The sequence below is a fragment of the Electrophorus electricus genome, chromosome 5 (genome assembly GCF_041902795.1).
Source record: "Electrophorus electricus isolate QZ-2024a chromosome 5, ASM4190279v1, whole genome shotgun sequence".
NCBI classification, from domain to species: Eukaryota; Metazoa; Chordata; class Actinopteri; order Gymnotiformes; family Gymnotidae; genus Electrophorus; species Electrophorus electricus.
Window position 1 is genome coordinate 24,761,480 of NC_137501.1, and position 17,981 is coordinate 24,779,460.

Sequence of the window (17,981 nt, forward strand, 5' to 3'; positions counted from 1 at the left end):
GCCTTACTTTGCTCCAGAACCCTTTCACTCATCTTCTCTTTGTTTCCCCACCTTGTGGAACAATCTGTAATCCGTGAATGTTCAGGAAGATTGAAGTCTTTGAGCTGCTGCCCATGCTGTATTTTTTTTTTTTTCAGCTGGCAGAGAAAGGGCCAACCAACTTCTTATAAACACCCACTGCTTATCTACAAGTGCATTTTCTGAAATATAGTCTTTAAGGAAAAAATAATTAACCTGCTTTGTTTACTGCGAGCAGTGCTAGAATGAAATCTGTGTAAATCGGTGCATCAAAGAGATACAAATAATAAAGTATAATCTAATCTGATTACTTTTGGACTATTTCTTACCTAACTATTCATCTAACTTATTTGGTTTCTTCATTTCTTAATTGTCTTAACTTATATTAAATCACGTTATTAATTATTTTGACACCTACCGATCGCAAAATGGAGTCTGTGCCAAAACACTAGCCTGGTCCACTCATTTATTTCGGCTACCTGTATCATCTCTCCTGTATGACGTGCTGTTAGAAGTGGGATAGCAGTGAGGCCATTGGGACTGAGCCCCAAGTTGATGAACACTTTCCTGCTGTGAGGGAATGTAGCCCAGTGTGAGTACCCCTGACGAGGAGACCGTCACTTGGGAAGGTTAGATGCATGCTCTGGTTGCTATGCCAGAGGGCTGGCTCTTTGGTCCAGTAATCAGATCTCACATTTACCTTCAGCCTTCATTACACATGGAGTCAGGGGTTGCAAGGCATTGAGGCTATGGGGAGTATGCCCTAGGATAATGAACCCTCCCCTGCTGTGAGGGGATGGTGTAGCCCAGTGCGAGAACCCCTGATGAGCGGCATAGGCATAGCCTTGATGGAAACGGCACTTGTGTGGACAATGTCATGCACAGCAGCACTCTCCAGAGGTGAAAGCAGTGTGATGTGGACCGTCACCCTTTGAAGGGGAGGATGGTGAGACAGTCACCTAGGAAGGTTAAATGCGTGTTCTGGCTCCTATACTAGGGAGCTGGCTCTTTGGTCCAGTGGTCAGGGCTTATGTTTACCTCCTGTTGGACCTGGGATTGAGTCCTTGGTAGGGTAGCTACCTTCAACCTTGGTTACATATGGTCAAGAGGAAAGTACAACATCTGTAGATTACTTTTTAATTAAAATTCTTTAATTAAAATTTTACTTCTTTCCTTTAGCTATTTATATATTTATTTAGATTGGTTGAGAGACTTTTGATAGGTTGGTTTGGGTTAAATGGAAGCCAGCATGTGGCTTTTTCACATGTGATTATCCTTTTGTGCATGTTTGGGTGTGTCGGTTTGTTGTTGTTTTATTTATGTTTTGTACACACACACAAGCCAGAACTGACACCACGTTGTCATGTTATCTGCTGCAGCATTATGTGATTGAGAGACTGAGGTGTCCCTAGACCTGTTGTCTTCCTCTGTCATATTGATGAAGCCAGCAGAATCCCCTAATACGGTGACTTATGGCACTTTACCTTGCGCGATCAGTTCATTAGGCAGAACAAAAAGGACTTTACTCTGCCATTCCACTAATGTACTGAAACTTCAGATTCAGCATTTAGAGAATATTTGTTTAATATATTAACGTTAATTTGCTTAATTCACTTTGAATCACATTCCTATCAAAGTTGCTTTCATGCTGGCTATTCGTACTGATGTCAAAGTTTCAGAACTTTACTCCATATGAGAATTTATCAGGCATGAATTGAAACTGGACAATTAATATGTGGCCATAGTCATGTGGAAGTGAGCTCCTGAGGACTCGGGAAATTGATACAAGCTCCTGCGGGAGTTGTCTGCTCTCTTCTATTCATTACTGACAGCCTACTTAAAGTCTAGTGTTCCCTCTTCCATCTGTGGTCTCACATTACACAAACCTATTAATTATTATTTCAAACCAACCTCTTAATGCTCCAGCATTTTCAGGACTGCCATCACCCCTGTTTATCAAAAGTTGCTACGCACAGAGATGGCCTGCGCTCTTGGAACTCTACAGCTTGTCCATCTCAATCTGCTCCAGTCATTCTCATGGTGACCAGAGACTGATGAAAGAATGCACTGAATAACCAGTATCAGCAAAAACAGAATGTTATCTTGCATTGTAAGAATTAGCTATGCATTTATGTTTACTATATTGGCAGAGATCCTTGTCCAGAATGACTTGCATATCTTTGTGCTACCATAAATTGGTTAGTTTGAAGAGGGCTAAATCTAAAATGGTATATTTGTGCTTAGTGCATATTCATGCTCAGTGAAAGTTTGGTTTGAAGACAGTTAGCATCTCAGCTGTATGAGCAGCTGAGGTGCATTCATTCCACTACCTGGGTGACAAGACAGAGAAGTCTTGATACATCATAGTCAACATAATGTCTTGGCTGCACAGAGAGCATGAGGAGACCGTGGCAAAGAATAGTGTTAAAATGTTTTAAGTTCACAAGAATTGGTCCAGATTTAGCCCTCTAGGCAAGCATCAGTGTTAAATCTGATGCAAGCCACTACAAGGGGCCAGTGGAGGGAAAACATCAAAGGGGTGTCATGGGACACTTGGGGAGGTTAAATGCAAGCCATACAGCTGACTCTGAATGAGTTTCAGGAGACTCATGGCACCAAAGGGAAAATAAGCCAGGAGGGGGTTTGCATAAGTCAAGATGACGAGCACTGAACAAGCACCTGACTGGTGGAGAGAAACAGTGAGATTCATGTGTTGTAGAGAGAGAATCTGTGTGACTGCAATTAAATTAGTAATATGAGGAGAGAACGATGGTTATCTGTTGAAGTACCCCAAGGTTGCACGCCTTGTCAGATGGCATTTTCCAGGAGTTCGCTGGTGGCATCCCAAGGTCTTTACTTGGGGAGACCTCAGGGGATTCCACAAGTCGGAGGGTGTAAAGGAGAAAATGAGTTGTGACCTCACCATATCAGCTGTATGTTATGTACAGGGCAGATATGGACCCACTCCGTGGCACATAATTATGTTTATGCTGCACAGTATGTCACATTATTGGCCTTTGTAATACTGAAAATGCAGTATTTTATTTATTTCACATATATCTTAACAATCTGAACCAATCCCAGACATTCAAGATGAGTGTTCTGTGAGTGTTCTCATGCAGCACGGCATTTACATGAGAAATAATATAATTATATAATTTTACAATGTGTCACACTATAACAATCCAGTATTTTGTGCACATCGGGCAACCTCTGTAGCAATATTTGTACCATGCAATTGGTCAGTGTTGGGGTGATGTCTACATAACACCAGCATTCTGACTTCCAATAATGATACAAAGCATAGTATCCCAGTATTAAATACCATACAGAAAATAACAATAGCATATTGATAATTCAGTAGTACAAGTAATTAATAACCATCTTGCAATGTCGGCTCACTCTTGACCATCACAAAGAAGTCAGTGCATGAGTCCCTACACACTAAAAGCAGTTATGTAATATAGAATTTGTAGACTTTATAGAATGTTTTCATAATTACACAAACTCCACGTTTGTAATGTGTTAGCTAACTTAAACACGTATTCGCAAGTCTTCAGTATTGCATTACTGGACTATTTTCCAGGTAGTAGCACTGCAAAAACCTTATGTCTAGCACCTTCACTTGTCAATTTTTCAGAAATATTGATGAATTATGGATGATACCCATGATATGCTAGGAAAAGCATGTTGTGACACAATTGATCACAGTGAAATAGCAACATGAGTACCACTCCTTCCTGCAACCAAGTATTTGGCCTGCTAAATGCAAGCTGGCAGTAATATGTTGTGTCTCTGCTAAAATGTTGCTCTTGTTGCAGCCCCAGTGAGCGATGCACTATGATAAGTGTGTTTCAGGCTTTGAGCTCTTGCTGTGGAAGCAGCAGAGTCTGCGCCCGACAAGGTGTCTCAGTTTACCCCTTCGAGCAGCTTATGTCAGCAGGGCTGGGCCTATACTCCCCTCTAACCCCCGGCTTCCTCTCTAGTTCTCCCATTTCCCTCACCAGGTGTTGCCGCGTAGTCGGTCAATAAGGCATTTTGGTTTACATATGGGACGATCTATTGTTATTTTAATATGCCACGTCGACAGACACCCGAGCCGACCCCCACCCCTGTACTCCCACCCCCCTCCCATCGCTCGATACTGTGTTGCAGAACTCGATGACAGCCGAGCGGCGCAGTTTGCAAATCTGCCCTTACCGAAAGTACCGCACGGTCAGGAGACTATCTCACCCCTCGGCCTGAGCAGCGGGAAACCGATACGCGCGCTGGGCCGCCGATACCGACCGGGTCTGGGCCTCCTTAACTTTATGCTTATACTTTGAATAACCAGGCGGCGCTTAATGCCTTCTAATGGAGCTCCGGTCCCGCAGGAGTGCAAGGGAGAGGGGTGGGAGGGTGAAGAGGGCGGCTGATTAGACGTGTTTTGGTGCTCGCGATCCGCAGACGTTTATTAAATATTCAGGCCCAGAGACCGGCTTCGTTTACCACTGCTATGCCTCCTCCTTTCATCCTCATTGATCAGATCTGTAAACATACACAAGTGACCTTAATCTGCTCACAATATGCTACAAGGGTTTGGTTCTCCTCCACTGGGATTTGTTTCTTTGTATTGCTATTCGATGCCTCTCAGACGCATCTTTTTTTTTTTTTTTTCCCCCCCCTGGTGAAAACGAAAAGTTGCCCTTTAGGCTGAAAAGTGTTTTCAGTTTACCTGAGAGATAGACATCCCGGACATCCAAACTGTGTTTTTTGTTGGTGTGTGATTTTCATTGTTGGTTTGCTTGCATCTGTCTGTGGTGTTTGTGGCTGGCTCAATAATTATTTGTGTGTGTACTCTGGTTTGTAGGCCCCTTGGCTCTGTGGTAGGGGCATCTGCTTGTCTCTGTTTTTTAGGGTGTGCGCCACCTCGCCGAGTCATCACACGGCAGTCAGAGTGGGTGGCTCCAGGCTTACATCACCTTTTGTCTCAGACTAAAAAAAACACACTAAAAGGCATCTCCCAAGCATATTGGCACTAATTTGTCAGAAATCTGTTCTTTCATGTCCATCGTGCACAAAACAGGTGTGCAGAGGAATGGGCAACTTGCCATTAAAAACTAAAAAAAAAAGATTTATTGGATCATCTGGATTTTTCTATGCTGCATACAAATAAAAGCATGCTGTCAGTACCTCTGTCTATGACTGACAAACACTACAAATCTGATCAGTTATCACTAACCATGAACCCGAGTCCCTCAACGCAGATCCATTGTTTGAACACTGAAGAAGGTCCATTTATCTGGTCCCTTCAGCCAAGAAAACAACATGGATCCCAGAAGAGGTACAGGGCACCAGAATCCTGGACAGGCTAAGACCGCTCGCACACTGCACCCTACCCCTTACTTTCCTGCATACTGTTTGCAGAATTACAAAACCTTAAAAACCTTTGATGACAAACTCGGAGAACTAAGGGCACAGATCTCATCCTAAAGAGACAAGAGAATGCTGTATAATCTACATCACAGAAACCTGGATGTCAGTGAAGTTACCTGTGAAGTTACCATTGATCCCATGGGGTTTGATGGTCAGAACAAGGCAAATTTCTGGAAAAAAACAAAGTGGATAAATTATTTTGATCCACAATGCTTGATGAGATCAGAGCAATATACACTCCATCAGACCTTTCTGTACCTCAAATTTGAAGTGTCTTGTTTTGTAGTTCCCAAGAGAATTTACAGAGGTTGTCTTCATCGTTATGTATATACTCTCACAAACTGCTGATGACCTGGCACTACAGAAACTGTATGAGGTTATTAAAATGCAGAAAATTATGTATCATGAGGCTACCTTTATTGTTAGGGGTTTAACAAACCTTAAGACAGTAGCTCCCAAATACTTTAAACACATTATCTTAGCACACAGAAGTACTGGACACTGGATCACTACTACTCCCTCTTGATTACAAAGCCTGCCCCCAACTTCTGTTTAGCAAATCAGTTCACTCTTCAATCTTGCTCCTGCCTGACTATAGGCAGAAGCTGAAACAGGAAGGAGCTGTCATGATCAGAGTGTATCAGCGCTGATTCGATCACATGGACTGGAATATGTTCCAAATAGCCTCGAACAACATTGGCGAGTGCACAGACAGTGAACCAGATTAATCAGAAATGCCACTTTCTTGAGGAAGCTTTTGTGGATCATCTTCATTCAGTGTCATAGTCTCCTAGAAGCTGGCCATAGTTCCTTTCTTTGGGTCTTCATAGTTCCTTTGTCTAGCCTTTTCCACATGGTAAGAATGGACATCATCACATCCTCTTTACTGACACTCAGTACAGAAGTACCCCAGGGTGGAATGCCCAGTCCTCTCCTACAATCGCTATACAATCAAGACTGCACAGCCACTCAGAACTTTATAATCACTACATGTGCAGGTGACAATCTCTGAAGATAACGAGACAGCCTATAGAGAAAAGACCAATGCCATGACAAGATGACGTCTAGAAAATAACAAACAAATGACAAAGGAGCAGTGGATTTCAGGAAGGTGGAGAGATTAACATACACATTACCAACAATGAGATTAATGTAGAGAGGGTCAGAAGCATCAGGTTCCTCACCATGCACATTACAGAAGACTTCAAGTGGAATGACTTTGCTGAATGTGGTAATGAGTATGTGTATGAGGTCTTTCTGCTTCAGGAAACTGAGAAGGTTTGATTTGAACCACCACATTCTCAGGTCATTTTATACCTGTACTGTTGAGAGCATCCAGACTGGCTGTATTACTACCTTATATAGGAACTGTACTGCTGTCTACCACAATCCCTGATATGCAACCTGCACTTAAATAACACCCAGAGAACTCACTGTTGGCAACCTCCCTCCCTTACCCATAATCATTCTACACTTTAATGCTACTGTCCTGTACAGTAGCAAACAGTAATATTTAATGGTTGACTGCATACTGCATAGTACCTACTGATGTATCCACTCATCTCTGCTTACAATTTATGTATATTTGTCTGTGCTGTATGTTATAGTGTGTAATGTATAGTGTATGAAGTACGATGGTGTGAATGGTGTATGACTATATGAGGATGTGCGTAGTGTGTATACAGTGTGTATGACAATCAGTTTATTATAAAATTTTCACTCACTTTCACTCCTGTTTAACTGCCATGTGACAACTTATTTGATTCAAATGTCTGTTAATGATACAGCTGTCAGTTGTTAGAGCAGCATCACTGCAGTACGAAGCCAGGGGTTGTTTTATGTATGTAATTCCTTCGCTGTTATTCATTTATGCCTTCCATTACAGCCTTAACAGCATACACATACCTAACCATCTTTGATCTATTCAGGTTAGTACCTTTTAATATTCTCAGCTTTTTAAGCCTTTTCTTTGAAGACTGATTTATCAGTTCTTTTTGTGGATCTCACTGTGGTAGTCCTTGAAATTTGTGCCCTTGTTGTTTCCATTATAGTTTGATCACCTGCCTAATAAGCTCCTGGGTGAGCATGAAGAAGCCAAGTCAGGTCTTTTCATTTGGGTAAGTTCAGTCATTTGCTTTATGTACTACTGCATGTCCTTTGTACAGTTGTTCATTTTGCCCAGTGTTAGAGGACCATGGATTGTTTAACCCGAGCCCAGCTTCTCTCATAGTTTAATCTTTAATGCAGTGATTCAGCAGCCTCTTGGGCATGTAGTATGACTAGATGGCTTAGGCATAGAGGTGGTTGATGTGGTATCGCAATATTTGAAGACATCTTCCTGATACATACATATTAATATGTTTGGTCTTTTGGCCACATAACAGAAAAACAGTAGTGCCACATAAAACGCTATGAGAAACAGAGTACAACAATTCTTTCTCACTGCAAGAAAGACCAGGAGGGGGAAAAAAACAAATAAGATATTGTCATATTGAGCTAGCATAGTATGCTAATAAATGCCGTTTTGACAGTATGATTAGGTTTTTTTGTTTGTTTTTGTTTCGTTTTGTTTTTGAATAGGTTCCTTGATAATTGTATTAGGACATAATTAACACAGTTACTATTGCATATTAAATTCTGCCCTAATGATTAGGTTCTTGTTGGTTCTCACCTATGTTTGAAGAGTGCCGGTGCCAGCACATTTGGAACCTTAGCACTGTTGTATGAAGTGTTTACTTTGCTATTTCTGCCCCCTCTATGTGAAAGGCCTCATTAGGGACTCCCCAAAGTCTGTCTGAGACATCCTGTCCTGGCCTGCTTCGCACGCTCCCATCCACCTTCCCCTTTCCTCATTCTGACACCCTTTGTCACTCACTAGAGTGGCCTCATCTTCCTCCCTGTTTGTTTCTGATTGACACTCGTATCCCTTTAAAGTCTGAAATAGTTTGTTTAAATGTAATGTTGTAACATTGGTTTTAGTGTAGTTAAATGTATTTTGGATGGATTGAGTTTTGGCTTGGGGAAACCATGATATTGTAGTAAGTCTAAGATGACATAATCTTGATTTCATTCTCTGAGTCAAGCACACTAATAACCTTTAGAAGCCTGACATTTCTCTTAGGGTATCAGGAGGTTGTTTTTTTTTTTTTGTATTAATTTGAGTAATTTCTTTAATTGTTGTGTTATTTAGCATTCTCCATTCTACATTGTATGTTTAAGGTGCATGTTGCTGACAGTGCAGCAGATGTGTTAGTGTGAGACCAGGTCAGTTGCTGCAGGGAGAATTTGTTGACGCAGGTTGAGGCCCATGTGTGATGTAGGTCTGTGAGGGACAGTGTGCCCTTTGCTGGAGGGTCACCCTCTCCTTCCTAATGGCTCACGGTGTGTTGATGGCACAGGGTGCTTTCAGCGTGACTTGGTCCCGAAGTGCTCGGTGGACCTGTGTGTGGCAGCTTGTCGCTTTCTGTTTGTGTGTGTCTCTGTCTGTCTGTCAGTTTGCTTGTTTGTTTGTTTGTTTGTTTGTTTGTTGGGGACTTCTCAATTTCTCAGTCTGCTCAAGCAGTTCTACAGTGGTAAGCAAGTCCAAGTACTTGTTTTGGGGGGGGGGGGGGGGTCAACAGTCTGCATCCTGTCCTCTGAAAGATGCGGAGAGGCAGGAGGGCTTGGTTGTATGTTTTTTGGCAGCAGTCACACTCCTGCGTCACAGCTCTCTCAAGAAAGAGGTCAAAGTACAGATTCAGTTTCAGCTTGATGGGAACTTGTTCAGCATCCACTGCCTCCAAGTAAATCGAAGACCTCTGTTGTCTACAAAAGCTGAAATACGCAGATGACTGTGCTTTTTTGTCTTGGAATCATACTGCTACGCTACAAGCCCTGGATATTCTCTCTGGTGTGTATCACTCTCTGGGTCTTTGAATCAATACGCCAAAGACAGAGGTCATTATCCAAGAAAGGTTTCCACCCTCTGACATTTAATATTGAAGGTACTGCTCTCAATGTAGTCCATCTTTGCATTTTATCTTCCACCTACTTAATTAGTGCTGATATTGAAGCTTGCGTAACCTTGTTTCAATTGTTTTGGTAGGCAACCATCTTATTAACAAAAAGGTGCAACCTGCCTGTGTTTCAGCACTGCCCTATGGACAGTATATCGCTGTCATTTACATGTTATGGCATTAAGCTGATGCTTTTATCCAAAGTGACTTACAATTATGACTGAATACAACTTGAGCAGCTGAGGGTTAAACCAGTAACCTTCCAATTACAAGTCAAGTACCTTAACCACTGAGCTACCACTGCCCGCAAATCAGACTCCTTGATGCCTTCCATATATCTCCAAAAAATCTAAATTGAGAGAATTTGTCTGTGTTGTGAAAAATGAGTAAATTCAGAAGACAGTCTAGCAAAAGTATTAAGAAAAGCTTAGCTAGTTCTACGTAGACAGGAGCCAATCAGAAGTAAGACACAATCTACAACGTTTTTCAGAAGAATTTGAACCCGTAAAACAAGGAGCAACTGGTCTGTAGCAGCAACAACTCTTAACGAAACAGTTATGCACCAGAGCACATGTATTTGACTCAAACACAGACTTCTACTGTCTGAAACACAGACTTCTGTTTCTTAGAGTTTAAAATAAACACATTATGTTGGCGATGCTAAGCTATTAGCCTACCTTAATGGCTGAGTGGTAACCACTGAACTTCAGGAGACAGTGTTTTGCTTCATTCTCTCACTAAGATGAAAGTAATGTCTGTTTTGGCGTGAGGCTCTCTCTGTGTCATAGAATCATCAGTAGAACGTGCCATGCTTGATCCATGCTTTAAGTTTTTGTTTGTTTTTTATCAATGTCTACTGTAATGCATTGCTCATAGGATTTCCTGAGATTACAACAAATACACATCAATTTGTACAACTATATTGCCAAAAATATTCACTCACCCATACAAATAATTGAATTCAGGTGTTCCAATCACGTCCATGGCCACAGGTGTCTAAAACCAAGCACCTAGACATGCGGACTGCTTCTACAAACATTTGTGAAAGAATGGGTCACTCTCGGGTGCTAAGTGAATTCCAGCATTGTACTGTGATAGGATGCCACCTGTGCAACAAATCCAGTTGTGAAATTTCCTCACTACTAAATATTCCACAGTCAACTGTCAGTGGTATTATAACAAAATGGAAGCGATTGGGGATGACAGCAACTCAGCCACAAAGTGACAGGCCATGTAAAATGAAAGAGCGGGGTCAGCGGATGCTGAGGCACATAGTGTGCAGAGGTCTCACAGTGTGTAGACAGCATCATGAAATAGGTTTCCATGGTCAAGCATCTGCATCTAAGCCTTACATCACCAAGCGCAAGGCAATGCAGTGGTGTAAAGCACACTGCCACTGGACTCCAGAGCAGTGGAGACTTGTTCTCTGGAGTGACAATTTCATTCCCAACTTTGTGGGAAAAGTTTTAGGATAGCCCCTTCCTGTTCCCGCATGATTGCACACCAGTGTACAAAGCAAGGTCCATAAAGACATGGATGAGGGAGTTTGGTGTGGAAGAATTTGACTGGCGTGCACAGAGTCCTGGCCTCAACCCGAAAGAACACCATTGGGATGAACTGGAGTGGAGACTGCGAGCCAGGCCTTCTCGTCCAACATCAGTGTCTGACCTCACAAATGTTCTTCTGGAAGAATTGTAAAAAATTCCCATAAACACACTCCTAAACCTTGTGGAAAGTCTTCCCAGAAGAGTTGAAGCCATTATAGCTGCAAAGGGTGGGCCGACATTATATTAAACCCTATGGATTAAGATTGGGATGTCACTCAAGTTCATATGTGTGCAAAGGCAGATGAGCAAATACTTTTGGCAATGTAGTGTATATGTAATTAATAAATTAGAAAATAAAAATTTGTTCTCCCAGGCCGGTAAAAATATACAAGGGGTCAACAAAAACATGTCATGTTGGACACTGGCCTAAAGTAAAATTAAAGCACTAGGTATATCTCAAATGTAGGATACATGATTATTAAAAAAATATAAGCTGTTTTAACAGGCCTGTGTTAATCAGTTAATGAGTTTAATCCTAGGGGAATTTTTTCTACCCTTAATGTATCCTAAGAGAACTGATAGTTAATGTACTTTATGCAACACTTAAGTTTTCAGGGATTACTTAAGGGAAAAGAACTTCTTGGCAGAAAATGTAAGGATGTGTCACCATTTCCCAGAAAAAAAACCCTTAAAGTAAAACTTAAGGCATTTTATGCAGCACACATAACCTTATTAGATTAGGCATGTGATGCTCCAGCTGTGGTAAATTTTGCAACTTCAATATTGGACTTAGTCATCTACAGTGGCGTTGATGTCAGCAGTCACCATAAACAGCAGATACCATCTTAATTTCTCTCTGTTTAAATTGAAAGCACAGTCATTTTCACTTGCAATGGACTGCCTAACATGCATGTGTGTGTGTGGGTCGGTGTGTAATTCTCACCCACTCTTGCTTTCTGGGTTTCTCTTACGACACATTATTCTCATTCAGTCTTCAAATCAAATAAAACATTTTTTGTATAGCACTTTTTACAAGAGATGTTGTCACAAAGCAGCTTTACAGATGTCAAAGTCCAAGCCCAGTGAGCGAGCCAAGGGTGACAGTGGCATAGAAAACCTTCCTAGAGCACAAGGAAGAAACCTTGAGAGGAACCAAGACTCAAAGGGTGTCCCATCCTCCTCAGGCTGACAACAGTCATCACAATAATAACAAGAAAATAAACAGAAAATAAAAAATAACAATTAATGTCTAGTCCAGCTCTCTAGAGGTCCTAGTCTTGTCCCGATGGTGTGCACATGTCCGAAACCCATCCTGCAAGAGAACATCCGTTATGGGCGAAGGAGAAGCTGTTGACTAAGATGCAGATTCGTTGCGGGCTTGAGCATGGTGCATCGGGAGTGGTGGGAGGAGCCATGGCAGCTGAGATGAGATGAGGCTCAGTAATAACATGACATTAGGGGTAGGTGTACCTGGGCAAAAGAGAGAATAGATTATTAGGCATGTACAGGTATGAGAGTGTATAAATTAGGCAATTATAATGTGCAAAGATTGACTCTGGCAGATCTACATTTACGGCATTTAACAGATGCTCTAAACAGTGCAGTAAACTAAGTACTAGAGTTTGTTAGACAACATCAGTGTAATAAACAATGCAGAACAATAAGTACTAATTTAGTCAGTCAATATAGGAGCATGTTCGGTGGTCATTTAAATATTTCGCCAATAGATGGGTCTTCAGTCTGCGTTTGAAGACTGCAAGGGACTCTGCTGTCCAGACAGCAAATGGAAGTTCATTCCATCATCTGGGAGCCAGGACAGAGAATAGACTCGATGCTTGTCTTCCATTAGACTTGAAGCACAGAAGTAACCGAGGTACACATCAAGCTTTGACCTCATGTATGAAGGAGCTGGTCCATCTTTGGCTTTGTAGGCAAGCATCAAGGTTTTAAATCTGATGCGTGCAGCTACTGGAAGCCAATGAAGGGAGCACAGCAGCAGAGTAACATGTGAACTTCGGAAGATTGAAGACCAGTCGTGCTGCTGCATTCTGGACAAGTTGTAGAGGTCTGATGGGTCTTGGAGGAAGACCAGCAAGTAGCGAGTTGCTGTAGGCTAGCTTTGAGATCACAAGAGACTGCACAAGCACCTGGGTAGCTTCCTGCAAAAGAAAGGGTCGAATCCTTTGTATGTTACAAAGGAGGAATCTGCAAGACCGGGTTGGATTTGAAACATGAGTTGAGAACACAAACTGGTTGTCCAGTTATGCCCAGGCTTCGGGCAGCTTCAGATGGTGATACCAGGGCATTTTCTAAGGAAACTGTGAGGTCATGGTACCTGGGATGTTCCGAAGCTCTGTTTTACTGGGGTTGAGCTTCAAGTAGTGGGCTGTCATCCATGACACAATGTCAGTCAATCATGCTGAGATATGTCTGGAGACCTGTGTGTCAGAGAGTGGAAAAGAGAAATAATTGAGTGTCATGTGCATAGCAGTGGTATTGGATCACTAAGATATTGGATCACCAAGAAAACGAGAGAAGAGAAGAGGGACTAATACTGAGCCCTGTGGAACACCAGTGGAGAGTCTACATGGTTTGGATGTGGATCCTCTCCATGTCACCTGATAGGACTGTCCCTCCAGATAGTACTGAAACCATCAGAAACCACCAGATCTAGCTATGGCAGTACAGCTAAAAGGAACAGGCCAGAAGGAAACACAGGCATGAGGGAACCCTGGAACATCAGCACTCTGCCGCTCTCAGTCAACAAACTTGTGTGACAAAAGAGGGGTGAAGTGACAGCATCATAAAATCCCAGTTTACAATAACACACAATGCCCATGGACCCTTACTTTACATAATGAGAAGTAGTTAATAAAATGCCTGACTGTACAGATATGTTTTCAGCCTAGCCTTAAATATTGAAACTGTCTGAGTCTCAAACATTTACTGGAAGGTTTTTAAATAGTTTAGGAGCTTTATAGGAAAAGCCTCTGCCCCCTGTGGTAGATTTTCTTATTCTTGATACTAGTAAAGAGCCTGCACCTTTTGAGCTAAGCAGACATGGTGGATTGTAATGCACTAAGAGTTCTCTAAGGTACTGTGGTTTGTAGGTTATTAAAAGTATTTTATAATCAATATGAAATTTTTACTGTGAGCCAATGTAAAGCAGCTAAGATAGGAGTGATGTCACCAAATTTTCTAGTTCTACTAAGAACTCTGGCTGCTGCATTTTGAGCTAGCTGGAGCTTGTTTAGGCACTTAATGCCTTACTATCTGGCTGTATCATTACAGTAGTCTAATCCTGAAGTAATAAATGCATAGATTAGCTTTTCTGCATCATGTGAGGAGAGCGTGTTCCTAATCTTTGAACTCGTCCTAAGTTGGATAAAGGCATTTCTAGAAATATCATTTACCTGAGCTTATAATGAGAGACTAGGATCAATAGTAAATCCGAGATCTTTAACTGTTAGAGAAGATGTGATTGAGAGACCATTGTGGTTTATTGAGTAATTGGAGAGTAAAGACCTAGCTGTCTCTGGGCCTAATAGAAGTACCTCTGTTTTGTCAGGAATAAGTGAGAGAAAGTACCTCAACATCCAGTGTCTGACATCCTTTATGCATTCGTCAATAATGCTAAGATGATGTATGTCCTCTGGTTTGGCTGAGACATATAGCTGCGTATTATCAGCATAGCAGTGGAACCTAGCACAGTGTTTAAGTATAATGTCACATAGAGATAGCATAGGAAAAAAGCAAAGGCCCTAGAACAGATCCTTGTGGGACACCATAGCTAACCTTGTTGTATGCTGAGATGTCTCCATTTATGTTAACAAACTGGTAGCGACCAGCTAGATAAGATTTCACTAACCCCAAAAGCGTGTTTGAGTCTGTCTAGCAAAATGTTGTGATCTATAGTCTCAGATCAACCAGTATAAGCGAAGAGACATAAGCCTGGTCAGTAGCCTGTCTTTTCTCTCTCTGTCAAGAAGTGCCATTCCAAACCATTTGACTTGGGGGGGAAAAAAACTAACAAGCAAAAAAAATTGGTCTGCAGTTTGTCTGTAGTACTCAGATGACAAATTCTGCCCATCACATGCTCCCTGGTGTGGAAAGACAGGCCACCCCAAGTCCCCAAGTGCTTTTTTTAAAAACACTTTTCCCCCCTGTGCCATTTTGGGGTCCTCTGCACTTCTGGTGAAATGCAGAGTGTCACCCCACCAACCGGCAGACTGCTCAGCGGAGCGGCTCGACCGCCTTAACCTCACTCTGTCCGCTCAACAAACCGTCTGTCCTTTTGTCCCAGACGGCTGTCCAGTGGCCTTATGTGACCGGACAGCTTCAGAAGAGGGGCAGAGCTGCCAGACACCGCCCTGCTTTGTTATTGATTGCGTCGCCGAGCAGGAGGGCCAAACTGTTGCTTACTGCCTGCTGGGCCGGAATGGGGTTTTCATTGCTGCTGCCTGCTGTGGTTGGTTGGTTGTTTGAGATCAGTGAACCTGGTTAGTTCTGTTAAGGTCAAATGACAAGGGTCTGCACTGTTTTAGAGATTGCATATCAAAGGGTATTTTTTTAAAAAGGCTCATGTTTTGCTCTTTAGTTTTTTCGGGCTGGGTATTGTTTTCCTTTAAATTTATTGATTGACTATTGCCACCTTCAATTAAATGTAAAAAAAAAAATAAAAATTAATACCTCATGCACGTTGTGTATGTATTGTAATACAGAATAATATATTATAATATAATGTATTGCTTTCAGTTAGATGCGCTTGCGTGCTTCTTTGTTTTACATGCGTTGTCTGTCCTCAGTTTTGACAGGTTCGAGGTTCTGTCAGTCTTCGCCTCCACCGTATTGGTCCAACTGGGAGCCCTGTTCATTCTGAAGGAAAGGTGAGCTGCTCACACTTCCACCCTGCTTCCTTTCTGCCCCAGACACCCAGGCCGGAGAGCCTGAAGGTTTCAGAGCTGTGGCAATGTTGCTCTGGTCTTGGGTCAAGGCACGTAGTGGGGTGTTCCTGCCGGTCACTGCCCAGGATGACAAGGCCCTCTTGGAGCAGTAATGCGAGCAAGGGAGCCTCCAACTATTTGTAACTCCAGCCTCTAAGTGTATGTAATTGAAGCTACATTACAAAGATCAGGTTTCACTTTCAGAAAGTTGCAGAGTCATGGTAGTGATTATCAAGGTTTCAAGATTATCAAGGGAATTGTCAAGGTTCTAAATATAAATAATATTGCTCTATTTTGCTTGTACATAAATGAGGTGAGAGATTTATGTTTGTGAGCATTAGCGCACCCATTTTAACTGCTCCATAATTTGACCGGGAAGGTAGTCTTACTGTGGCTTCATCCTACTTCCTGGCTTTCAAAAACCATTCTGGAGTTAAATTTGCTCTCCTGTGCCACCAAGAACATTGCTTTGCCTTGTGGTCATTAATCCTTTGTTATTTTCATTGTTGTCTTCTCTCTTTTGCAGCGTGGAACGCTTCATGGAGCAGCCGGAGGTGCACACGTAAGCTTGCTTAAAACTGTTGAGCACGCACGCACAGAGCACCAGCGCCAGGCAGTGTGTGAAACAATGAGCTTGGGCTCAAAGCCATCCACAGTGCTCAGTACCCCTGCTCCTCAAATAAGATTTTCAGCTAATCATGCCACATTCCTCCAAATCCAAAACACAGGTTATAATGCTCATGTCTCCCAAACAAGAGATACTTGTCAACATCTGGCCTGGACCAATTGTGTTAAGACCCCTGATAATCATACCATACATTTAGAAAATACTAAATGTTGGATTGCACTTACAATGATCTGTTTGATGTAATTATCTTCCAATTCTTCTTTACTTCTTTTTTAATGAAATGTTATGGGTATGTTTCCCCTAGGGGCCGCCTTTTAGTTGGGACCTTTGTGGCTCTGTTTTTTAACCTGTTGACTCTGCTTTCGGTCAAGAACAAGCCCTTTGTCTACGTCTCGGAAGGTAGGCTTGGAAGATCCACTTATTTCTCCCTAGAAAAACATGAGTCTTTACAAGACAATTATTTCAACAAAGAAATAACTACATAATCTACATGATGACTACAAATCACTGTTTATTTAGATCCTTTTGTCAGATGTTTATATGGTATAGTGAAGTACAACTATTAGCATTTTTTTTTAATTTTTAATTTTTTTTTAACTTTTTTAAAAAAGTTTTTAAAACTGTTTATTGACGAATGCATCCAGTTTAACCAAAGACCTTAATATTTATAGTGTTGACCCTTATTTAAGACTTCTGCAATTCACCTTGGCATGCTGGATATCAGTTTATGGGTAAAATCTTGACTGACAGCAACCCATTCTTGCCTAATTAGTGCTTGGAGTTGATTACAGTTTCTGTGTTTTTGTTTGTCCACCCTCTTTTTGAGGCTTGACCGCAGGTTCTCAATGGGATTGAGATCTGGGGAGTTTCCTGGCCATGGAACCAAAATGTCAATGTTTTGTACACCGAGCCACTTGGTTATCACTTTTTCCTTGTGACATGGTGCACCGTCATGCTGGAAAAAAGCATTGTTCGTCACCAAATTGCTCCTGGATCGTTGGGAGAAATTGCTCTTGGAGGATGTTTTGATACCATTCCTTATTCATGGAAGTGTTCTTAGGCTAAATTTTGTGTCAGTCTCAAAACTTTTGGCCGTGTGTGTGTGTAATTATTCATTCCCCTCTCATCCAGCAGAGGGCACTCCATGTTCCAAACCAGAGCTCTTTGAGTAGGACTTTTGATCAGATCTAAGATCCCTGTCTAGCATCAAAATGAATGTGGTTGAATGATGAGGAAGAGCTGACTTCCGATGAGCAATTCTACTATGCTCTTGTACCATCACTTTCCTTCTTTTCACATTAGAAGATCAGAAATCTGGCAACTGGCCTGGTGATTTTGCAGTTCAGGAGTATTATGAACCCAAATCATCAATCATATAGTGAAATTACAGTGACCAATCGTTTTGCGGCATCACTGCCGCAAGTAATGTTTGTGA

At 41.9% G+C, this 17,981-nt stretch overlaps 1 protein-coding gene across 2 annotated transcripts in view; it reads left to right on the plus strand.

Annotated features, from left to right (window-relative positions):
* Nucleotides 1-17,981, plus strand: part of slc30a6 (solute carrier family 30 member 6) — a 38,570-nt gene that overhangs the window by 12,097 nt on the left and 8,492 nt on the right. Inside the window, exons 5-9 of one of the 2 annotated variants that reach the window (XM_027024977.3) lie at nucleotides 7,319-7,361; nucleotides 7,485-7,550; nucleotides 15,781-15,861; nucleotides 16,445-16,480; nucleotides 16,851-16,945. In XM_027024977.3, the coding sequence (XP_026880778.2) occupies nucleotides 7,319-7,361; nucleotides 7,485-7,550; nucleotides 15,781-15,861; nucleotides 16,445-16,480; nucleotides 16,851-16,945 (321 nt within the window). Of the gene's footprint in view, nucleotides 1-7,318; nucleotides 7,362-7,484; nucleotides 7,551-12,379; nucleotides 15,475-15,780; nucleotides 15,862-16,444; nucleotides 16,481-16,850; nucleotides 16,946-17,981 lie in introns of those variants that run through there. The other variant, XM_081714516.1, reaches the window with a different exon arrangement.